The sequence below is a fragment of the Pan troglodytes genome, chromosome 8, assembly GCF_028858775.2.
Source record: "Pan troglodytes isolate AG18354 chromosome 8, NHGRI_mPanTro3-v2.0_pri, whole genome shotgun sequence".
Lineage (NCBI taxonomy): Eukaryota > Metazoa > Chordata > Mammalia > Primates > Hominidae > Pan > Pan troglodytes.
In genome coordinates, this window is record NC_072406.2 from 31,014,110 (window position 1) to 31,039,584 (window position 25,475).

The 25,475-nt window shown below is 38.6% G+C and overlaps 1 protein-coding gene across 3 annotated transcripts in view; it reads left to right on the forward strand.

The window, feature by feature from the left end:
- MRC1 (mannose receptor C-type 1) overlaps positions 1-25,475 on the forward strand; it is a 103,269-nt gene that overhangs the window by 51,063 nt on the left and 26,731 nt on the right. For all 3 annotated transcript variants that reach the window (XR_010146812.1, XM_009458030.5, XM_507681.8), the window contains exons 10-21: positions 2,138-2,253; positions 4,282-4,430; positions 7,487-7,686; positions 11,242-11,369; positions 11,844-11,931; positions 12,978-13,122; positions 14,775-14,816; positions 16,078-16,241; positions 18,939-19,006; positions 20,764-20,864; positions 21,568-21,713; positions 22,108-22,222. Coding sequence is in view for 2 of the 3 variants with exons in the window: in XM_009458030.5 (XP_009456305.2) it covers positions 2,138-2,253; positions 4,282-4,430; positions 7,487-7,686; positions 11,242-11,369; positions 11,844-11,931; positions 12,978-13,122; positions 14,775-14,816; positions 16,078-16,241; positions 18,939-19,006; positions 20,764-20,864; positions 21,568-21,713; positions 22,108-22,222 (1,462 nt within the window). In the remaining variant the exon portion in view is untranslated. The remainder of the gene's footprint in view (positions 1-2,137; positions 2,254-4,281; positions 4,431-7,486; positions 7,687-11,241; positions 11,370-11,843; positions 11,932-12,977; positions 13,123-14,774; positions 14,817-16,077; positions 16,242-18,938; positions 19,007-20,763; positions 20,865-21,567; positions 21,714-22,107; positions 22,223-25,475) is intronic.

A 25,475-nucleotide genomic window follows, 5' to 3' on the forward strand; every position in this document is an offset into this window, starting at 1 on the left:
ATAAGAGCTTTCTGTTTTATTATGTTCAGTTGTTGACTCTTCCTTAAAATGGGACATTTTCTCATATGGCTTGTTTTTGTTGTTGTTTTTGAGAAGGAGTCTTGCTATGTTGCCCAGGCTGGCGTGCAGTGGCACGATCTCGGCTCAGCGCAACCTCTACCACATGGGTTCACACAATTCTCCTGCTTCAGCCTCCCAAGTAGCTGGGACTACAGGTGCCTGCCATCATGCCCAGCTAATTTTTGCATTTTCAGTCAAGATGGGGTTTCACCACGTTGGTCAAGGTGGTCTTGAACTCCTGACCTCAAGTGACCCACCTGCTTCGTCCTTCCAAAGTGTTGGGATTACAGGTGGGAGCCACTGCGCCTGGCTGGTTTGTTGCTTTTGGTTGTGATTTAGTGACCTCTCCATCCCCACCCATCTCCCTAAATGTCACAGTCTCTCTTGACCTGGTTGGTGGGCATATTTCTGATGTGTGCTTTTGCATTCTACTTCTTGGAGTGCTTTAGAGATTCTCCTTTTACAAATTAAGTATGACTTTAATTTTTTGGCTGTGGATTCCCATACAATGTGGATAGCATAAACTTGGAACTGTCACTCATCTGCAGCACAAACTTGGTATTTGTTTTCAAACTCAGGAATTGTTTTTTTCTGGTACTCAGAACCCCAGGTAGATGACAAGACACTGTCATTTCCTGGTTCTGTGGGCAGAATGTTCTAGTTCTCCTTTAACCGAGGGGTTACCGGGGTTACTGGTATCATTTTTATGCAAGGACCTCGGTTCCAACTCCCTGTCTCAAGTGAGACAAAGGCCAAATATCATATTCTGTATGGACATTAATACCACAGCCTTTAGGACCTTAATCTAGGATCTCATATGTCCTTGGCCAACAACAATTTAGTTTGTGCATTTTCCATTCAGCTTTTAGTATTCTACTAAATTCAGGTACCTGGAGATTTCCCCCTTCTTCTTCTCAAACTCTAGCATGGATTTTTCATTTATTGTTATGTTTTTATTTAGCATTTCTGTTTTTTTTTTTTTCTGAGACAGAGTCTCACTTTGTCACTCAGGCTCGAGTGTAGTGGTGTGATTGATCATGGCTCACTGTAGCCTCCACCTCCTTGGCTCAGTCAATCCTCCTGCCTCAGCCTCCCGAGTAGCTGGGACTACAGGCACATGCCATCATGCCTAGCTAATTTTATAAAACTTTCTGTAAAGATAGGGACTCACTATGTTGCCCAGGACTTGAACTCCTGGGCTCAAGTCATCCTCCCGCCTTCGACTCCCAAAGTGCTGGCATTACAGGCATGTGCCACTGTGCCTGGCCACTTCTGTGTGTTTGGAGTATGGGAGAAGGAGGAACAATGCTGAATCACACTGCCTGAAGTTTGAAAAGTGCTCTCCTATGACCAAGTGATGTAGCTTTATACCCACCTTCTAGTATTGTCTTCCATAGGCAACTAGGTTTGCTCTTCCCCAAATTCTTTCCTGTGGTTACCTATTCTAAAACTGGTATCTTAGCTGTTCTGTTCAGTTTCCTCAGTAAACGTTTCACAAATAGTTTTCTTTGCAAGATACATTGTAAGTGGAGAGAATGGCTGCCCCCATTTATTTGCATATCTGTCATAGGAGGATTGATGTACTACTGTTTCTTTTATTTGTTTGTGTGTATAATTTTCATTGCATTTCAGATTCTTCAGAGTTGTGTTCTTTAGACATTCCTATTGTTTATCCAATAGTTTCATGATAGAAAAAGTATTAAAATATTATTTTCTAAGGCTGGGCACAGTGGCTCACGCCTATAATCCCAGCACTTTGGGAGGCCAAGGCGGGTGGATCACTTGAGGTCAGGAGTTTGAGACCAGCCTGGCCAGCATGGTGAAACCCCATCTCTACTAAAAAGACAGAAAAATTTGGCCTGGTGTGGTGGCACGTGCCTGTAATTCCAGCTACTCTGGAGACTGAGGCAGGAGAATCGCTTGAACCTGGCAGGCGGAGGTTGCAGTGAGCCAAGATTGCGCCATTGCACTCCAGCCTGGGCGACAAGAGCAAAACTGCATTTCAAATAATAATAATATTTTATAATATATATGCATGAACTCTGCTCATTTATTCACTGCTTGATAACATTAATAGGGCTGGAAAAAACATCACTTTTACTGCTATATGATTGGACACACGCTTTCAACATTTGCAGAAGCAAACCAAACCTGTAATAATGAGAATGCTTATTTAACAACTATTGAAGACAGGTATGTAACTATTTTAATTTCATTTTAAAATATGTCAAATAGAAAAAAGTTTCAGAAAAGCCCAAGTATCAACATGCTCTAAATTTCTGAGTATGTGTGATCTTGAGGTATGATTTGTAAAGGTAGAAGCATTAAAAATAATATTCTTATTTGGATTCTTCATTGCAAACATTATAAACCGTTTTTGCTAAATTTAGTAATATAAAGCAACATTCAGAACAGTTTATAAATAATAATCTAGTAAATGTAGTTTATGGAGCTAACTTTTTAATGATCCATTCGATGATGAACTTTTTAAAGCAGGAAAGTAACTAAAAGTTGCCGGCTCAAAATCATGTTATATCTTTACCACTCTCTCCACCAAAAAAGAAGGCAAAGAAGTTTACTGAATAATTCATTCATTCTTTCTAGTCTTCCATTCTTTGCTTTGCTTTGCTATGTTAACAGACTCTAGGTCAGGAAAATCACATGGACATAGAGGAGCTTATGTAATTTTTTATCTCTAGGGTCCTATCTATTTTTAAGATTTATTCGTTTACTTTTCACCTACTCTATGCATAGCTCTGGATTAGCCACAGAAGAAAGTTTACAAAAATGGAAAAGTATCTATTTCACTTGCAGTAAAGAAGTAACAAAATTATGGAGCTTTAGTACAATAAGTTATATTTACTGGACTTTCGAGGCAGACCGAATAAAATGTAGGGGATACTGCTGATATTAAAAATCTTTGGATAAAAATGAGAGATGTCATAACATTTCATAGTCTTTATAAAAGAACTGTATTTCTATCTACATGCTGCTTTCATATATATTTATGTGTCTAATATATGGTAGTAGCACCCTAATACAATGCTAACATCTGAAACTCAGAACGTAGGTACTTTTTATCTTCTGTGAGGGAGGTAAACTGCTCACCTTTAAGTACCATGAGATCATATTCTGGTCAGCACTATAATTGATCTTTTGGTCTATTGGACATTTGTACATCTACATTTGGACATTTGTACATCCAGATGTGTATGATTTCACTATATTTTATATTTATTTTTCCTTGTGTATCTTCTGTAATATTTATACTCAGGAGTTCACTAACTGTTGTTAAATATGGTTTAGAGACATTTAAGGCAACTAAATCGAGTTTGGAACTTTTAACTTTTTGGTTTGTTTTGTTTAGGGAATGAAATTATTTAGACTATGGTCAAATAAAATGTTGTATTGCTGTTAGGTTTCTCTATATTCTCTTCTTGCTCTCTCTGAAGTCATCTACAACTCTCTCCGTTTCTGGAAACTTTGGACACCATTTTTCTTTTTCTCAAAAGACAGATTTTTTCCTATGTTGCTGCTTCCATTGTTTTATTTGTCATTTTAGACAAGTTTTCGGTGCCTTGTCAACTGAATTTTATTGTTCCCAGATTAATGCCAAATAGACAAGAATCCTAAGGGAGAGAAGGTGTTGGAATTCATGATTCTGCTTCTCATTCATTCTGGAGATTGAGTCTCTGCTTCTCTATATTTCTTGATAATTTTCTCTTTTGTTTCAGAGCTGAAATATGAGAGAATAAAATTGAGGGGGGAAATTCATGCAGATTATTCTATGAGTGTTATCCTTGGTAATGTTATTAACCTTGAACTTGCTTAACCAAGAATTGAGTAGAACTATTTGAAGAGTGGACTGATTTTTTAAAACATTGTATTTTAAAATGCATTAGTTTTCTTCTTTGTATTCTCAAAATTCTCTGACATTTTGAGAATAGGCAGAGGGGCTGGTGAGGGCTAGAGGGAGATGGTTTGAGTATCTCCGAATGATTTTATATACTCAGCTATATGGTATTTTTCCATCATAAGCTCACATTTCGTTGGTGACAATGTGTATAATGTAGATGACATACAAATATAACACAATATATTTGAATTACCAATTCAATTATAGCTCAAACATAGAACTGAGATAGTTTTCACGTTGATAATTTTGAAAATTGGCATAAATGTTTCAAAAACTTAATTGAATGTTAATTCTTCTTTTTAAAGATATGAACAAGCGTTCCTGACTAGTTTTGTTGGCTTAAGGCCTGAAAAATATTTCTGGACAGGACTTTCAGATATACAAACCAAAGGGACTTTTCAGTGGACCATCGAGGAAGAGGTTCGGTTCACCCACTGGAATTCAGATATGCCAGGTATGGGCAGTGCTTAGGTTGAGGGTTGCTTTCACCCTATGAATCTGTTAGATAAAGTCTGTTATTCCTCCGGGTATCTCTGCAAATAGACTAGGTAAATTAGTCATGCTTTTAGTAGCAATTTATATTTCATTCTCTTTTTGTTTTTTCTTTTCTTCCTTTTTTTCTTTTCTAAAAATTTCCCAATAGGTTTAGTGTCCTAAAGAAAAAAGAAAGAAAAAAATTGCTAGGTTATCTTGCTGGGTTATCTGGTCCTGGTCTACTTAAAACCTATTCATGAAATTCTCAGTGGTCACAAAGGTTTCAAATGGTTGACTCTTTCTTTCTTTCTTTCTTTTTGAGACAGAGCCTCACTCGGTTGCCCAGGCTGGAGTGCAGTGGCGCCATCTTGGCTCACTGCAACCTCAACCTTCTGGGTTCAAACGATTATCGTGCCTCAGCCTCCTGAGTAGCTGGGACCACAGGCATGTACCACCACGCCTGGTTAATTTTTGTGTTTTTAGTAGAGATGGGGTTTCACCATGTTGGCCAGGCTGGTCTCGAACTCCTGGCCTCAAGTGATCTGCCTGCCTTGGCCTCCCAAAGTGCCGGGGTTACAGGCATGAGCCACTGCGCATGTCCTGGTTGACTTATTTCTGAAAACCTAAAACTATATTAAATGGACATAAAGCTTTTCAGTGCCATTAGGAGTTGAAATATTAGAGTGGTTGGGTGGGGCAGCAAAGGACATTGCTCATGCGGAACTCATTATTTCCATATCTTCCATGTGCTACCATGTTTAGTCTTTTATTTGCCTTGGATTTTATTTTGTCGTCATAAAAACCCTGCCAGGTAAGCTTCAGTATCTTCATTTAAAAGAAGTGGAGGTCGGGCGCAGTGGCTCATGCCTGTAATCCCAACACTTTGGGAGGCAGAGGCGGGCAGATCACCTGAGGTCAGTAGTTCGAGACTAGCCTGGCCAACATAGGGAAACCCCATCTCTACTAAAAATACAAAAATTAGCCAAGTGCAGTGGTGCGTGCCTGTCATCCCAGCTACTTGGGAGGCTGAGGCAGGAGAATTGCTTGAACCTGGAAGGCAGAGGTTGCAGTGAGTCGAGATTGTGCCATTGCACTCCAGCCTGGGCGACAAGAGCAAAACTCCATCAGAAAAAAAAAAAAAAAAGAAGTGGAAACTGAGACTCAGGAAGTTGATGTGACTAGAAAGCTTCCAAGCATGGATTTAGACTAATCTGTGTCATCGCCAAATCTGTGCTACTTACACTCGCACCACCCTGCCTGCCTCTCTATATATTTTGATTTACCCTCCCTAGTAAGATGTTGTAAGTTGTTTCTGAAATAGTCTCGGAAAGATTCTTTGACTTTTTATACAGTGGTATCACTAGCACACAACATTGTTTAATATGACAACACACAGAGAAATTTCAACATCCCTTATAGCAAATATTTCATTGTGCTTGGGTGAAAAGCTAAAAAATAATAGCTCAAGTCTATCAATTTACTACCTGACCTAATATGTCCTAATCTTCAGTGTCCTGTAATTTGCATTCTCACCTTTCAATAAGGGAAATAGATCAGTAACCTAAATAGTGTGATTTTTGTTTATGGAATTATTGAACTTTCTGAAACATAGCAAGATTTCAGTTGATTTAAAAAGTAACAGGATGGTGTAATAAAAGCTGAGTGCATACTTTAAAAACACATCTTGGCAGTAGTGATAAGTCTTACTCTGTAAGTGAAGCTGCTGAACTTTGCCTGTGGTGTCACCCAGCAGCAGGATTCTGAGGAGTTAACCCTGGAATGTCCTTAGGGACTAACAATGGATGGAAGTGGAACAGAATTCAGTTGCAACCATTGTCACGGTATATCCTTGATGGAAGGACGGTGGCTGCCCTCTTTGGCTGAGTTTACAGCTGCAGGAGGAGTGGGCAAGGAGCCTGGGGCTCGGGCCTGAGCATCAGGTCAACTGAATTGATTCTGATGGTTAATGGGATGCCGCAGCCTCTGTAGTCATCTATTCCACAGTTAGCAGGTTTTAACTCAGTGCTACAAAGAGAAGAAGACAATCTTAGGAATCAGGGAAAACCCTTGAGGTGTCAGGGAATCAGAGATTTCAGAGAAAATATTCTAAAAAAGGTGTACCTCCCCAGAACTTCATGAATGACTTCTAAGCACTTCATGTTCTTTAAAAGTCTAATAATAAAAAAATTACTTCATTGTAGCAGCAAAGAATCCTGATACTTTCAAAGCTCTATCTTAGTTAATTGCTATTTGGAAATAACCTTGACTGTAAGACAGAATTATAAATTAAGCTCAGTGCATCCTCATTTTATTTTATGTACTTCTTTGTTCATTAAAGCTGGCATTCCTTACAGTTTTATGAGGCAGGTCTTGGTATTTGCATTTGAAGAGGAGAAAGCAAGTTCAGAGTGTTTGAGTAACTTACCTAAAATCTCTAGTTGAGACGTGTCTCATTTTGAAATCTGTGAAAAACTTTGGTCCTGGAAAACCCACGTAGACCTTAGTGGGAGGAAAAGAATCTTAAAAAATTAAAAAAGAAAGAAAGCAGAGAAAACCAGAAAGGGGAGGAAGGGAAGAAGGAAGGAAAGAGGGAAGGAAGGAGGGGAGGAAGGGAGGAAAGGAGGCAGGAAGGAACGAAAGGAGGAAGGAAGGGAAGAAGGGAGGGAGGAAGGAAGGAGGGAGGGAAAAAAACTACCATTTTTGCCATTATGGTGAATTTGATAATATAAAATATTTTATCATTAAATGCCTGTGTGGGGGGCACTTTGCCAAATGTTAGAAATATAAAGTGTTACAAACCCCCCTGCATTTGAGATCATAATTGGGTTGGGGTTGTAGACCACACAAATACAAATCAAACTGATTCAAAACAGCACAGACCAGTTGCTGAATGCCCCTGGCATGGCCGGCTACATCTCCTCATAACATGCAGGCTTCACCACATCCCTGACGCTCGGTTCTGAGTGCCTTCTGTGAGCACGGCAGGCCTTCGGCAGGCACCTGTCAAGTGAATTCTACTTTATATATTTAATGCAGGGCGAAAGGCAGGGTGTGTTGCCATGAGAACCGGGATTGCAGGGGGCTTATGGGATGTTTTGAAATGTGATGAAAAGGCAAAATTTGTGTGCAAGCACTGGGCAGAAGGAGTAACCCACCCACCGAAGCCCACGACGACTCCCGAACCCAAATGTCCGGAGGACTGGGGCGCCAGCAGTAGAACAAGCTTGTGTTTCAAGGTGAGTATCAGTTATAAAGCTGGTAAGAGAATCTGGAGTATGCTTCAGCCTAAAGAATCATCTAAGGATATAAAAAACAAACAAAAACCAAAACACTCTGCCCAGACTCTGCCATAGGTATTTAGAAATTCTGATTTGATTAACCTGGGGATCAATTGTTTAAGAGCTCCTTGGGTGGATGCATTTAGACCCACAAATACAACCAACAACATAAACACAACTCACAGTTTTTTCTCACCTGCTCTGCCACTATCACCTCCTCTCTGCTTCTCTCCTTTCTCCCAGGCCTTCTAGATCTGCCTCCCTCCATTCCCCCCTTGCCCTCTTCCTCCTTCCCTTCCTTACCCCCTTACCCTCCCTTCCTCCCTTCCTCCTTTCCTCCCTCCCTTCCTCTGTTCCTTCCTTCCTCCCTTCCTTCTTTTCTCCCTTCCTCCTGTTTTCCCTCCCTCCTCCTTCCTCCATCCTCCCTCCTCTCTCCCCCTTCCCCCTTTCCCCTTCCTCCTCCTCCTCTTCCTCTTCTTCTTCCTTCTTCCTTCTTTCTTCTTTCCTTCTCCCTTCTTCCTCCTTCCTTCTTCTTCTTCCTCTTCCTCCTTCTCCTCTTCTTCTTCTCCTTCTCCTTCTCCTTGTCCTTCTTCTTCTTCTTCTCCTTCTCCTCCTCCTCCTCCTCCTCCTCCTCCTTCTCCTTCTTCTCCTTCTTCTCCTTCTCCTTCTTCTTCTTTTCTCTCTCTCTCTCTCCCTCTCTTTCTTTCTCCAGTGGGGTCTTGCTCTGTCATCTAGGCTGGAATACAGTAGTACAGTCATGGCTCACTGCAGCCTCAAACATCTGGGCTCAAGTGCTCCTCCCACCTAAGCCTTCCAAGTAGCTACAGGTATGCACCACCATGCCTAGCTAATTTTTAAAATCTTATTTTATGTAAAAATGGGGTCTCACTATGTTGCCCAGGCTAGTCTCAAACTCCTGGTGTCAATTGACTCTCCCACATAGACTCCAAAAGCTCTGGAATTATAGGCATGAGCCAGTGCACCCAGCCTCTTTTTGTCTTGATAGAAATTTCTGTTTCCTGTCACGCTGTTGTATTGCAATTCACTTTTTTCCCATGCTCTTAGAGCCTAAGTTTTAGCTAACAAAATTGATAAAGTATTCTACAATAATGCCACATAGGTATTCTAAAGAGAGTCCTCCCTTTTTCTGATTTAACCCCGATGATTATAATGATGGGTGAGGAAAGGAAATGATAGGTTGGGGCACATGGCTTTTCAGTGCCCATTAAATGACAATTCAATATTCTACCACTATTTAATACATTCATAGTTTAGGCCATTCATTTTCTCCTTATGTAATCAAATTCACTGAAGCAAACAAACAGACAAAAAAAGAAACCCAGAAAATAACAAACAAAAACCCCAATGAATTAAGGATTATGGTCTTTTACTCTCTCTCTTTTATAAGTCACATCCTTTCTAGAGAAAATTAGCCTTAGCCAAATACAGAAATGTACCTACTGTGTTAGTCTGTTCTCACACTGCTATAAAGATACTACCCAAGACTGGGTAATTTAGAAAGGAAAGAGGTTGAATTGTCTCCCAGTTCCACATGGCTGGGGAGGCCTCAGGAAATTACAGTCATGGTGGAAGGGGAAGCAGGCACATTATGCACAAGGTGGCAGGACAGAGAAGAGCATTTGAGAGTGTAGGAGAAGCTACCACTTATAAAACCATCAGATCTTCTGAGAACTCATTCACAAGAACAGCATGGGGGAAACTGCCTTCATGCTCCAATCACTTCCCTCCCTCAATGTGGGGATTACAGGTCCCTCCTTCGACATGTGGGGATTACAATTTGAGATGAGATTTGGGTGGGGACGCAGAGTCAAACCCTATTACCTACCTACTGCTTAATGATACTGTTTTCTAATAGTCCTGCTCTCTGTACTTCTTTTATTCAATCTCTTTGAATGGCATATGGCCATGACATGCCCTGTAAGACAGTTTGGCAAGACTGATGAGGAATTTGCATCAGGATGATGCTGTGCAGTCTTTTCTAACTCAAGAGGAGTATGGATAATTGAGCTGGTTACTCCCACTAATAGAAATAGGAATACAGGAAGTCTTCAATCCAGATTGGCCATCAGATCTAATAACATAATTTACATAGAAGGCGATGTATTGGGCTAAGACGGAAGAGGTTTGTAAATGGATTATTTGAGGACTAACACAAAGAAAATCAAGTATTTTATTGTTACCTCTGGAAACTTTTGAGTTACTACACAAAGGCCAGATTCATCTTATTCCTAGCCTTCGCCTGAGGATGTTAGGCTGTGGAGATTTATTGCAGTTTTTTGAGAGAATCAGCAGTTTTACCCAGAGCAGAGAAGTATATCAGGGGCTTCAGTAGGGAGAATTTTCGGGTGGATGTTCAACAAATCAAAATATGTGCTTGACTAGAAATTAGGTGGTTTTACAGGTACTTGGGGTAGGGTTTGTTTGGAAATATATAGACCACCTTTATAAAGATTAAGGTGTGAGAATTATTAGTGAAATTCAGCTGATAGTAAATTTAGTTAAGAAAATAAAATCTTATATCACAGTCTAGCAAGTTGAGGCATCATAGGAGTCTGGGATATACTGATGTGGATACTTACTTAAACACCTTTGTCCACATAGCTTGGGTCAAGTTAGGGTCAAGGTGAAGGTTGTCTTCGGCTGCTTAATGACAACTTGGGCAACCATAGTGCCTTGGAAGCAAATTTTTTTCCCTACAAGGCTGTGATGTGGGAATGATGAGGAGTAACGCATGAGAATTAGAAAAGTCAGTGGCCATGATTACCTCCTTTCTATTTGCATACTTGTGGGTGTGTCCCAGACCGTCACTGTTGACGGCATTTCACTATTCTCTGCAGTCCTCTGAATATTATGACACAATTCCTAAATCGTATAATCTTTTAAATTTAATTTTGCTCATAACTCCCTGCCAGATGGTTGTCTGTGGTTGCATGTGCTTCAGTAGTTGTTAAGATGTACAACCATAATGAAAAATACAAGGCGGTATTGAAGGACATTACCAACAAAATATTGAAACATTGCCAGGTTATTCATTGTTTAAGCTGAACACACTAACAAACTGTGCACAATTTTAGAAAAGTTATTTTCCTTCAAATTCTTCTTCTTCATGTTTACTTTATCTGTATCAAAAGTGTCTTTCATTTCTTTCCATCTCAATGCCACTTTTTACACTTAACCAAATTAATCTTGTCTTCCACAAAGAGCTGTATACATAACCCATATGCCTAAAGCTCCTAAGATTTTCATCTAATTTCTCTTGTGCTATAAAATAATTTTATTTTCTAAGGTTTTCTCAATAAAAGAATCCCCCAAGTTTTGTTACCCAACTATTCACTCATAAATTGATTTTAAAGCAAAAGAATTACATTGTTTTGAGTCATTACACTGTTTTGTTTTTCTGTAAATGAACTCTCATCAAAAGTAAATATTTGTTTCTCTTAATTTGATAAACTACAAAGCGTAAAATAATTTTTGTAACCATATCATCTTCAGCTGTATGCAAAAGGAAAACATGAGAAGAAAACGTGGTTTGAATCTCGAGATTTTTGTCGAGCTCTGGGTGGAGACTTAGCTAGCATCAATAACAAAGAGGAACAGCAAACAATATGGCGATTAATAACGTAAGTGGTATTTTTATGGATTCCTCCTTTTTGTTATCTAGTTGGTGCTTATGAAGTTGAGAAAATTTGTCTGTTTCTGAAATTGTTGTCTCAGGATGCTAGTTTGAGCACCTGTATCATATCCCAAATCTGTGGGCCCTGTTTGATCTAGTTTTGCTTTCAAATCCTTTAATTTTATAAGTGTAAATTCTGCTATGACTTGGTCTATAAAAGTTCAAGATGCTTAATACGTATTTGTCTTTCAATACTATACCATTATTTACTCTCAGGCAGTGGTCTGTTTTTAAGATATTTATGGGATATACCAAAATGCACATCTATTGCATAAGTCTTCTATTTAGCTGTTAAATCTCTTTACTTGTGTACTATTAATTTACATTTTGGAGGTAACTTTCAAATGTGGTTAGTCCTCATAAGTTACTGAACTTGCTTCATGTAATAGCATATGCTTTCTTTTTGTTTTGGATTTCATAGAGCTAGTGGAAGCTACCACGAACTGTTTTGGTTGGGATTGACATATGGAAGCCCTTCAGAAGGTTTTACTTGGAGTGATGGTTCTCCTGTGAGTAATTTGACTTACTATATAACTTTCTTACTTTATCGTGTATTTATTTTGATGTTGTCTTTTTATTTAATGCAAACTTTTAATAAGACAGTTCATTATGATAGCCACTATCCTGCCATGCAAAATTGATGTGCAGGTAAACTTCCTAAAACTTGCGTGTTTTATACCCTCTTTTAGATCAATAGAAATGGAAACATTTTTGATATTCCCACTAATAATGATTAGGCTTCGTCAGACTTCTCCATTTCCAGGAATGAAGAAGTGAGAGATTCTGGCACGTGCTGGCAATATTTAGAAGCCCTAGTCGTCACAAGAAGTGATTTTGTATAATTTCAGTTCTACCTCTTAATTTCAGTTCTGCCTCCACCAGCAACTTTTCAAGGAACTTGAGTGAGGTGGTTTATTTGATGGCTTCATTGACATTTGGGTTTTATATTTACATCTCTGGAAAACACATCACCGTGCTTAGTCCAGAACCCCGTGGGTTATGATTCCACACTGAAAACTCCGTAGAGGACCTAGACCCAGGGCCTCCGTTTGTTTCTACTGTTCATTTTAGCAAAGTTTAGTAGCTGTTAGCAATATTTTCTGGGTCTTTTTCTTTTGCAAGAAGAATTAATTGTATTGCTTTATCCTACACATTTAATAAAGAGAAAACTTCCAATAACGCACTGAAATATTATCCTTTCCATTGGGTTGTAAATTTAGGAACTCCCAACACTGAGAAGTGGAACTTTGTTGCCAAGTTTTTCCTGTATATAAACCCCCATTTGTGGCCCTTGGATCCATTCTATTTAATAAGAGTAAAGAAAATGTTATAATAATCAATTGTGTACGTTATTCAACATCACAAGGTTCCATGTTATGAAAGCTGTTTCTTTTCTACTACGTTTGTGAACTGTGCTTTCAAAGCAAAGCTATTGTGAAAAAAAAGTAAATTGATAAAACAATGCAAACATATCTTTCGTTTTCTGTTTGGATGAATGATTGGCATTGGCTTGATACAAATGGTTAATGGTTGTAGTTTAATGTTTCTAATATAGGTTTCATATGAAAACTGGGCTTATGGAGAACCTAATAATTATCAAAATGTTGAATACTGTGGTGAGCTGAAAGGTGACCCTACTATGTCTTGGAATGATATTAATTGTGAACACCTTAACAACTGGATTTGCCAGATACAAAAAGGTATGATCACCTCTTCTCTCCTTTATCTCAGCTTGGTAGACTAACCTCCTGACACCCCAGAATCTTTCCTTTATTAGCAGAAGCAAACAAACAAAATAACAAAATCAGGAAACTGTCAGTGGCCATCATTGCATAGGATAAGCATGAAGTTGATAAGCACAGATAAATGTGCCAAAGGAACAGAGAAGATCAAAAGGCCACCTGGGACTTCTGGGCAAGAGTCACGTCCTTCCAAATAGTTCCCATGAGCAGCTCTGATCCTGGCCCAGGTTCCATAGCAGTAGAAGTTTGTGAGTGTCCTATGCTGTCAACAGAATAATGCAAATGCAACTTCCGTTTTGGAATTTTCACCTTCTGACCTACGTTAATCATCAAATAGTTGAACATTTCCCCAAGTCTGAATATTCTGAGTATTGATTTCTCAGATAAATGTTCCACACAGTGAACAATCACCCTGGAGTGGCCTCTGATGCTATTAGCCCCACCATGTTATTGATGGCGAAACAATACGCATGCTGACAGCCATTATCTGTGGCCTCTGATGCTATTAGCCAAACCATGTTATTGATGGTCAAACAATACGCATGCTGACAGTCATTATCTGGGACTCAGAAAGTTCTGCATATTCAAGTCAGGCCAGAGGATCCGAGTTCTAATGTTAAGAGAAACCAACACACCAACAAGCAAATAAACAAACCTACCCTTGAACCAAAATATACATCAATACCTCCGTTGCAAATGGATAAATGGAACTGCATTGGCCTCTGCTGTTGGGGAATCTTGGCAACCATTTCAACTCTATGGCTGGAGATGACTTACTGCTCTGTTTATTTTCCATCCTCCTGTTTAGATTATTGCTTTCAAAGTTTCCAGAATAGAAGAAGTCAGTGGTGGCCAGTTGTCCTTTAATGGTCTCTTAGCTACCAATGGCTAGTATCCTTTTTGCATTATTGTAGCTCTACTCTTGTAGATGTTAAATTCATTAACCCAAAAGCTAGGTAACCTGAGTCCCTTTATCAGCTTTCAACAAAATCCAGATATATCATTAACTAATTGGAAAGAAAAATATTTCATTTAACTTTTAGTAAACCATACATTTAAGAAAAATAGATTTTCTTAAGAAAATACATTTTCTATTTTATAAATAAATAGTTCACATTTAATCGTTTCAAATCATGAAATCATAAGTAATTTCACAGATTATGTCTGGAAAATGAACAGCTGTTAAACACCTATTACATACCCATAACTCACATATTTTCACAAATTAATCTATTTGGTTTAGTTGACAAAATTAAGGCTAAATGATTTAAACCCAGGCTTGGGATTCGAAGCTAGGCTTTCTGATTCTAAAACTCATGATCTTTTTTTTTTTCCTTTATATAATGCTACTTGTGCCTGAAAACTGTGGTGGTTGTAATTTCTGTTGGCTATTATTGCACCTAATTTGTTTAATTCTTCACTTCTTATTCTCTTTTCCTTCATTCTGCCCTCCACAACATGATGTGCAAATTGGAGAAAGAAAGGGAAGGGAAAAAAGAGAACAACTAAGTTTTTAGCAATATTGACTCATGAAAATAGTGACAATAGAAGGAAATGTAATTAGCAGAAGTTTAAGTACACTTTATTTCTACTTTTCTCTTGTTTTACAGGACAAACACCAAAACCTGAGCCAACACCAGCTCCTCAAGACAGTAGGTGTTTTCTTATTTTCTGATCTCTGTACTGATAACCCTTTCTCCGCCTCTTTCCTTTCTCAATGAAAAAATTACTTGCCCTAGGAAGGTAGAGAGCAGAAGTCCTTAATACCTTTGAGTGAGAACGTCATGGAAATTTGGGTCTTCCTCTTCAGAGAGAAGCTCATATGCCCAAACATAAGGCATGTTAATACAGTTTCTCAAGGGTTCATGAATCAATTCCAAGGTCCCAGGTTCCTTCTTCTTTAGCACATATATTAGTGTCCACAGGCTGCTGTAACCAGTTACCAGGAACTTCGTGGCTTAAAATAACATGGAGTTACTCCCTTACAGTTCTGGAAGTCAGAAATCTGGAATCAATTTCACTGGGCCAAAATCCAGATGTTGGCAGGACCACGCTCCCTTTAGGGGGTCTGAGGGAGAGTCTCTTTCCTTGCCTTTTCCAGCATCTAGAGCTACATTCTATGAACTCATCAGCTCATGACCCCTTCCTCCTTCAAAACCAGCAATGTAGCATCTTCTTCCAGTGATCACATTGCCTCCTTCTCTTGTAGTCAAATCTCCCTCCGCCCCTCTGCATAAGGATACTTGTTACTACATTTAGGGCTCACCTAGACGATCCAAGATAACCCTCCTATCTCAAGATCCTAACTTAATCATGTCTATAAAGTCCTATTTTCCATATAAGCTAACATTCATAGGTTTCAGGGGTTAGGAACTAGATATCTTTGGGAGCTTTTATTCAGCCTACTGTAGCACGGAAGTATGGAATCCCATGGGTTGGAGAAAGCCTGAGGGGCCCACTTGATACGTGAATTCCTTGCTTCTACCCTGAAGCACCCAAGTGCATCTATTCGAAGTTTTGCTTTTTTTTTTCTTATACTGGGGTGAAAGCTGCTTTCTCATAGTTCTCACTCCTTTGATGTAGAAGATTATGGGTGCATTATACATAAATCCTCACAGCTATGCTATTGTATTGATGAAAGTGACACCCGGAGTTCTTTTACCCAGTAATGACATATGGAACATAGCTGGGAATACAAAATGGGTCCTTTTTACCAGATTGGTAGAAAGTGGATATTTGGGCTGGGGTTCAAATGTCTGTGTTTGACGTGGACATTCTGCTGTTCTGGTCTCTCAGAGTTGCAGATACCTCTTGATATAGCAGCTCTATCCCTTTCACCTTTGTGTGCTGTACACACCAGATTCTTGAATTTGTCTGCATAAAACTCATTGCCTTTTCTCATTAACTTTTCAGATCCACCAGTCACTGAAGATGGGTGGGTTACTTACAAAGACTACCAGTATTATTTCAGCAAAGAGAAGGAAACCATGGACAATGCGCGAGCATTTTGCAAGAGGAATTTTGGTGATCTTGTTTCTATTCAAAGTGAAAGTGAAAAGAAGTTTCTATGGAAATATGTAAGGACATCAATCATTTTTTAAAATTTTAATAGTTTTTGGGAACAGGTGTTGTTTGGTTGTATGGAAAAGTTCTTTAGTGGTGATTTCTGAGATTTTGGTACACCCGTCACCTGAGCAGTATACGCTGTACTGAATGTGTAGTCTTTTATCCCTCACAACCTTCTTACCTGTCCCTGCATCCCCAAAGTCCATTGTATCATTCTTATGCCTTTGCATCCTCATAGCTTAGCTTCCACTTATGAGTGAGAACATACGATGTTTGGTTTTCCATTCCTGAGTTACTTCCCTTAGAATAATGGTTTCCAATTCCATCCAGGTTGCTGCAAATGTCATTATTTCATTCCTTTTTATGGCTGAGTAGTATTCCATGGTATGTCTATACCACATTTTCTTTATCCACTCATTGGCTGATGGGCATTTAGGCTGGTTCCATATGTTTGCAATTGCAAATTGTGCCAATATTATAAATGTGTGTGCAAGTGTCTTTTTCATATAATGACTTCTTTTCCTCTGGGTAGATACCCAGTAGTGGGATTGCTGGATCAAATTGTGTTCTACTTTTATTTCTTCAAGGAATCTCCATACTGTTTTGCATAGTGGTTGTACTAGTTTACATGCCCACCAACAATGTAAAAATGTTTCCTTTTCACCACATCCATGCCAACATCTATTATATTTTGACTTTTTAATTACAGCCATTCTTGCAGGAGTAAAGTGGTGTCACATTGTGATTTTGATTTACATTTCTCTGATAATTTGTGATGTTGAGCATTTTTTCATAGAACATCATTGATTTAAGGATGGAACAGTGACATGTGATAAACAAAGTGTCTACAATTGGTACCCCCTAGTAGAATTTCTAATTATGTGCTGAATTTGCACCTCCAAAGGTCAAGGTAAAGATGGGAATGCAGGAGAAGGAGGAGGTCATAACACAAGTTATGCCCTATTGTTTAAATATTTAGTGCAGAATTGCAGAACTCAGAATCTTTTTTTTTTTTTTTTTTTCTGAGACAGTGTCTTGCTCTGTCGCCCAGGCTGGAGTGCAGTGGTGTGACCTCGGCTCACTGCAACTTCCACCTACTGGGTTCAAGCAGTTCTCCTGCCTCAGCCTTCTGAGTAGCTGGGACTACAGGCGCACACCACCATGCCTGGCTAATTTTTGTATTTTTAGTAGAGACAGGGTTTCACCATGTTGGCCAAGCTGACCTTGAACTCCTGACCTTAAGTGATCTGCCTGCCTTCGCCTCCCAAATTGCTAGGATTGCAGACGTGAGCCACTGTGCCCAGTCCCAGAACCATTTTTTAGCTTGGATTTTGTGAAGATCAGTACTTGATGGCTTTGAATTCACTAATTTGAGTTCACTAATTTGATTTGCAAAGATTATAATTCTTAACTAGTTGTTATATGTCAGTCCTGGACCCTTTGTGTATCATATAGTTTAATTTTTAATTTAAAAATCTGGCTTACATGGACCAAATTGTGAGCCATATAACAGAGTTTGACTATTTATTATAATCATCTTTCTTGGTTGTAACAAAATTGTGATACCATTGATATACCTATCAATGAAGGTATAATTTATTTTTTCCAAGAGTGCTTTGCTCAGTATCTTTCTGATTAAAATTCTTCATGGCCTCATTGCCAGAGAGGAGGTAACAGAGAGAGCAGGAAAAAATAAGTTGAACAGTACTGAAAGAATAAAAATTCATTTGATTTATAAAGGTACTAGAGTATACTCTGACTTAACATCATTTTGTGGATATACCTTGCTTTGAAATTCTCAAGATGTTTTCTAATATTGCACAACTATATATATATATTATGTATATATATGAAAATCAAATATATCCATATATAGTGAAATGGTACATTATAATGAAATTAATACATTTTGGGGTTCCTTTCCTTGTTCATGAATACACATGTTCTCCCAAGTTTGAAGAACAGATATATCCTCCTGGCTCATACACAGATATAAATTATAATATATATGTAATATATACATAAAATATGTATATAAAATAAATACTTAAATAACATGAAATAAATATATGATATATGTAAAATATATATAGAAAATATATGTAATACATGTATAATATATTTTATATTATACATATCAATCCTCTCACCTCAGCCTCCCAAGTAGCTGGGACTACAGGTGTGCACCACCATCTCCCACAGGGTGACTATTTTTCATATATATATTTTGTATATATATTTGACGTATAGATTCATTTTACATATATCATTATAAACAATGATATATTGTTTATAATGATATATGTAAAATAAATCATATATATGATTTTTTTATATAAAAAAGAAAAATTTATACACAATTTAATAACTTGAATTTGTAAAGCAAATACCTTAAATCATTCTCCATAATGTTAAATGCCTACAGTAGTTACATTGTTGAAGACATTCTTTAAAACCAAGTAGGCAGTCAGGATTGTAGGATTATGCATCAAATAAAAGACTCCTGCTTTACAAGTTCAAATTATTAAATTGTGTGCATTTTTTTTTATTTCTAGGAAGAACATAATATATAATGTACTGCATTTCTGCAGAAATTCCTCTCTAGATAAGGTTTCGATTAGGCTGCCTCATTAACATGTATGTTTTGTTTAAGAACTTCCTGATTGTGTGATTCTAAATTAAACTATACGTAAACTTCCATGTTTCAGGTAAACAGAAATGATGCACAGTCTGCATATTTTATTGGTTTATTGATCAGCTTGGATAAAAAGTTTGCGTAAGTAAATCAAGCTAAAAACAACTTTGCTTGGGTTAGTGTTCTGACCAATACCCATGAGTTATTTTGAGATTTTTCTTTGTGGAATGCATTTTTAAAAATCCTACAGCATTCTCAGTTGAAAAAGCAACTTTAAAAAAGGAATTTAAAATGATTCTATTAAATATTTTCAGCACTATAAATTCCAAACAAACAACTCAAAATTGGATTCAGTTTTGCAAAACTACACTTTCCTTTGTTTTCAGATGTCATCTGTCAGTAAATCATCTACTAAAAAGTTGTTGTTTTAGACATATACAAATACTGAATTTATTTAAAAAATTGTAATCCCATCTGGGATGATAACCTTGCTAACCTTGCTGCTGGGAACCACAGTATCCTTTCCTATTGCCCTGTTCCCTGTGTTAGCAGCACTATTTTGAAGCACACTTTCAATCTGCAGGAAATACATTCCCTTTAAAAGGGTGATTGTACCATTTTCTATTAGATATAGGAGCCAGAAAAAGCTGTAGGGACATGAGGAAATGAATACATTTTATGTTCTTTTTTCTTGTACCTTAATACATATGTCCTCTAGAGTTTGAAGGGCAGATATGTCCTCCTGGCTCATGTACAGATTTTTTTAGCCTCACATATTCCAGGGGACTGCTATTGTCATCTTTGAGCAATGGAGACCTAAATTCAAGGTCATTATTATTATTATTATTATTATTGTTATTTGAGACAGGTCTCGCTCTGTTGCCCAGGCTGGAGTGCAGTGGGGAGATCACAGCTCACTACAGCCTCGAAATCCTGGGTTCAAGCAATCCTTCCGCTTCAGCCTCCCAAGTAGCTGGGATGACAGACATACACCACCATACCCCACAGGGTCATTATTTTTAAAGAGTAAAAATGTTGGATCTTGCTTTGGACAAGGAACGCCATTTTATCATTTCTAAAGTGAAAAGGTCAAATTTCATGATCTCATGGCTGGTCCCCTTCTGGCTCTCACAGTCTGAATTTCTATAATTTATAGACATAAGTTTAGCCCACCTACATTACAAGAAACTAGAGTAAACACAAGAATCAGAGAATGAGTCTAATGAGAAATTCTATACACTCTGCCTCTCCATGGGTGGTTTGGTTTTGTGGGAATCATGCCCGGGGAGTACGATGGGAGGATTTTTGTCTCTGGCTCACTTCCAGAGTAATCAGGGTCTCCACTTTGCGACTAAAGGTGGTTTCTTCCTGGGAGGGAAAAGAAGGTAGCCTGGACATGGCATCAGGGTTGCTACTGCGGAGCATGATGCATAGGACACACCACATACTCAGGCATTGGGGGTTTTCCTGCCACTCTCTGGAGGTCTCCCTCTTCTGGGTTGACTTGTCCTGTCCCACCCGTAGGCTGTAGCCAACTATTCTTTTTTATGAGGTGGAGTTTTGCTCTTGTAGCCCAGGCTGGAGTGCAATGGTGCGATCTTGGTTCACTGCAGCCTCCGCCTCCTGGTTCAAGCGATCCTCCTGCCTCAGCCTCCTGAGTGGCTGGGATTACAGGAGCCCACAACCATGCCTGGCTAATTTTTTTTTAATTTTAATTTTTAGTAGAGACGGAGTTTCCCCATGTTGGTCAGGCTAGAGTCGAACTCCTGGCCTCAGGTGATCCACTCGCCTTGGCCTCCCATAGTGCTGGGATTACAGGCGTGAGCCACTGCTCCTGGCCTGTATCCAATTAGTCTAACGATTGGATCGTTTCAAAATGCCTGAATTTTCTTTTCCAGTTGGATGGATGGAAGCAAAGTGGATTACGTGTCTTGGGCCACAGGTGAACCCAATTTTGCAAATGAAGATGAAAACTGTGTGACCATGTATTCAAATTCAGGTAGGCAAGTCATGCATATTGAATTTGCTTTGTGGCGTGGCGTGTCATTTGCCACATCCCTAGACTAAAAGTAGCAAGTTGTGTGCTTACATCAGGCAAGATAAGAAGAGAGAATAAAGGAGAATTCTAATTTTGGCAGCCTAACAGTTCAACTTGTAACGAGAATAGATGCTTAACATTTGCACTAGTAAATGACATAGTTAATCTTCTCACTTCTTCCCAAATTAGGAACCATTTTTTCATGTTCTGATTTGAAAAAACTTATCCAGAATTTGTTTATCTATCTCCTTTATTTCTCTCTGGCTCCTTATTATTCTGCAAAATGGGAATAATGACACAATCTATCAATTGTTGAGAAGATAAAATGAAATCATACATCTAAAATACTATGTAGATGCTCGGTGTATACAAAGTTTGCTGTTGTTAGATTATTATGATTAGCTACTACCATTTAGGTAATATATCTGCAACATCATGTACATGTTTGGTTCATAGGATGCTCTCTATAAAGTGGAACTATTATTAGTTTAAGTAAAACAGCAAAAGGATATTGCATGGATACCTCTAGTCACATATAAAAATAAAGTTTGATTATAGTCTAAATAAGTTTTGAGAATTCTTGTAAAATAGAAATATATTTTTTAAAATAATGTTTTAAAACATAAACATATGAATCTAATTTAACTATTTTTCTCTTTGCCAGGGTTTTGGAATGACATTAACTGTGGCTATCCAAACGCCTTCATTTGCCAGCGACATAACAGTAGTATCAATGCTACCACAGTTATGCCTACCACGCCCTCGGTCCCATCAGGGTGCAAGGAAGGTTGGAATTTCTACAGCAACAAGGTACTAGGAAAATTAGTTGCAATCTTGGCACTGGTCAGTATGGAGAGTGATGCAAATCTTTCAGCTCAAAGTTAACTTTTGCTAGCCTCATTACTTTAGAAAATTTTTGGCAAGAATAGGTGAAAATTCGCGTGACAAACTCTTTATGGAAATTGAGAGCATACTTGAGATATTATCCACATGGATGTATCCTTTCTCCCAAGGGAGAATAAAACTGCAAAGAAAGTGAGTGGGTCATAAAACGAACAATTTTTTAAATCTCCAGTTGGTGGTGAGAAAATTCGGATTTAGCTATAATCTTCATGAATAATTTTGCTTTTTGTAGAGCAAAGTTGATCATCTTTAGTTAACCCCTGCGGTTTTTCTTTTTTTTTCTGCCCCTCTTCCATCCCAGTGTTTCAAAATCTTCGGATTTATGGAAGAAGAAAGAAAAAATTGGCAAGAGGCACGAAAAGCTTGTATAGGCTTTGGAGGGAATCTGGTCTCCATACAAAATGAAAAAGAGCAAGGTAGGCAGGCCATTTTGCAATTAGTTGTGTGTTTAAATATGGAATTTTGACTGCAAAATGATAAAATATTGCTGACAGTAACTGACTTTTTGGTTTTCCAGTGTAAAAGCTAAAAAAGTGGAAAAAATCAAATGCTTATTGAAAACTATTTTATTCCATTATAGCACATATTAAGCTGTTTATTTTATATAAAGTCATCACAACTCTAAGAAGCAGGTATTATGACCCCATTTTGTGAGTGGAGAAATGGTGCATAGACAGCTTTGAGTGAAGGAGCTTGCCTGTTAAGCATTAGAGCTGGGAGTCAAACCTAGGTTTGTCCAGCTTTCTACCAAATCAGTTTGCTCCCAAAGAGTCAAAGAAGAGTACTTCTAAGAATAAGATGAAAAATTGCTGCTTTCCCATTTATTGCTCTTCTAGTCACTTGATCATAGAACTTGTAATGCAGCAAAGTTGATATTTTAAATATGAACTTTGAACAAATTTTGATTTTTTTTTTTTTTTTTTTTGGTAACAAGGTCTTACTCTGTTGCCCAGGATTATAACTCACTGCAGCCTCGAACTCCTAAGCTCAAGCAATCCTCTTGCCTCAGCTTCCTCAGTAGCTAGGGCAGGCCTGGGCCACAATGCTCGCCTAATATTTTTTAAAGTTTTTTTTTTTTTTTTTTTTTTTTTGGTAGAGATAGAGTCTCACTATGTTGCCCAGGCTGGTCTTAAACTCCCATCTCAGCCTCCCAAAGTGTTAGGATTACAGGTATGAGTCACCATACCTGGCTTTGAAGTATTTTTTGATAAAACATGAAAATAAGCCAGAACTATGAAGGAGGATATTCACCATATCCATAGAGCAGATGGTAAAATTCATGATGTTGTCATCAAAAGAAAGGTACCCACCATTTCTGCATGATCTTTCTGTGGAGGCATCCACTGAAATAGGTATTAGGTTAAATTGTGACTTGCCCTTTGAGGAGGGTGTTGATTAACTGCAGGAGATTAAGACTAAACTGATGAAGGGTTTCGAAATCACTGCAAGTGAGTCAGGGTTGAAAGACCCTCAAGTTATACAGCTTGGAAAAGAGAGGGTGTGGACTTTGAAGGATCACCCAGTGTCGCCTCAGATAGAAGACGTGGAACCAATGAGTGATGGTCACAGGGAAATAGATTTAGGCTCAAAATTAGGGGGCCATTGTTACAGAACTGATTGGATAGACTGCTTCACGAGGAAGTTGAAATTCCTAAAGGGCTGTGAAAATGCTTACACTGGAAGATATTCAAATGGATGCTAGAGCATCCTGTATGTTGGCTGGTATGTAGTATAGAAGATGCTCAACAGTTGTTTGTTGTATATATAACTTTATAAGGACATGGTAGGAGACATATGGACTGAATGTTCTGTAAGCTCTCTTTTGGTTCTGAGATTCTTTGACTTCTAGAATCATTTATTTCAAAAATGATATGAGAAAGAAAATAGAAGAAAAACATAGGAAATAAGAAAGGCACTAGAAACATGTAGGGTGCTCTCTCAAAAGTTTATTTGGCTTTGTGAATGCCACCATGTGCTCTCTGAGAACACATTGTACAATAAATCCCAACCAAGCTTTTACCGAGAACGTTTGACAAGTTGAGCAATTTGTCAGGCACTGAAAGAAAAGGGTCAAACCAAAGCACACGGTACAAGAACATAACATTCACATTTCTCCAACTGGCCTACCCCATTTTGGGCTTAGCTACCCAGCAGAGAAACACAATAATTGATTTCCCCTCTTAACCACAAAGTGCTGATTCCTGGCATAGTGAAATTGAAACTGGATAATAGAGATGTGCAGAAGGAAACAATTTGCAGATAAAATAACATTGTTCCTGGCAAAACAGGCACACGTAGTTGAATTCTTATTGTGGTTGTAGGCAGAAAAAAAGTGCTGAATCTTGGCAGGTAGAGCTTTTCCATGTTTCATTTCAAGCTGGGGATGAGGCAAAAGTTATGATCTTATTTGGAAAACAAAATAAAACCAAAACAAATATCTACCCATGCTCTTTTCTTTTTAGAGATAGGGTCTCGCTTGATCACCCAGGCTGGAGAGCATTGATGTGATTATAGCTCGCTGCAGCCTCCAACTCCTGGACTCAAGTAATCCTCATGTCTTAGCCTCCCAAGTAGCTGGGACTACAGGTGTGCACCATCATACCTGACTAATTTTTAAATTTTTTTGTAGAGAGAGGGTCTTGCTATGTTGCCCAGGCTGGCTTAAAACTTCTGATCTCAAGTGATCCCCCCACCTTGACCTCCCAAATTGTTGAGATTACAGATGTGAGCCACCATATCTAGCTGTACTCATGCTCTTTTTCTTTTCTGAAAAACGGTGGAAGAGTTTTTTTTTTTTTTTAAATCCTTAATTAAGAAAAACAGAAGTCTCTGAGACGGTAGCTGCCTCTTCTACTCTGCAGAAAGAGTAAGCGTATAGCAATGGAATTGCTTGAAATTTTATGAAATTGTTTGTTCATGAATACACAGATAATTAAATCTCTGCAGATTTCTATTTTGCATTTTCTATAAGTAACCCTGGATGCTTAGTCATTCTATTTCCTATTTATGTTCAGCAGATGTGTTTAAGTGTAAATGTTTGCAAAGTGTTGTTCAGTAGAGTAGGTACTTGTCGGTCTAGGAGTTAATGACTCAGGTAGTGGTGTTGGCCCCAGATGGCAGCTGCCATGGGAGGCCTGGAGGTATGCTGAGGGAAGGGGAGGGGCACATGTACAATTCAACCTTTTATGTCTCTTGGATGTTTGCCACCATCCTCTTGGCCACAGAATTGATAAGCAAGAAGCCATATTCTATAGTCTCATCCAGTGATGTGAGCACTTTATTACTAATTGATTTGTGTGGAGATGGGGTCTCCCTCTGTTGCACAGGCTCAAGTGCAGTGGCACAACCATGGCTGTCTGCAGCCTCGACCTCCTGGGCTCAAGTAATCCTCCTGCCTCAGCCTTTTGAGAAGCTGGGACTACAGGCGCATGACACCGATGCTTTGTTAATTTTTGTATTTCTTTGTAGAGACAGGGTGTCGCCATGTTGCCCAGGCTGATCTTGAACTCCTGGCCTCAAGCAATGTTGCTGTCTCTGCCTCCGAAAGCACTAGGATTATAAGCACCAGCCACCATCCTCAGCCCCTGATGTGAGCATTTTAGCATCAGGATGGTCCCCTAGATCCAAGCACACTGAGTATATGGGCAACTGATCTCAGGGATTTCTCCC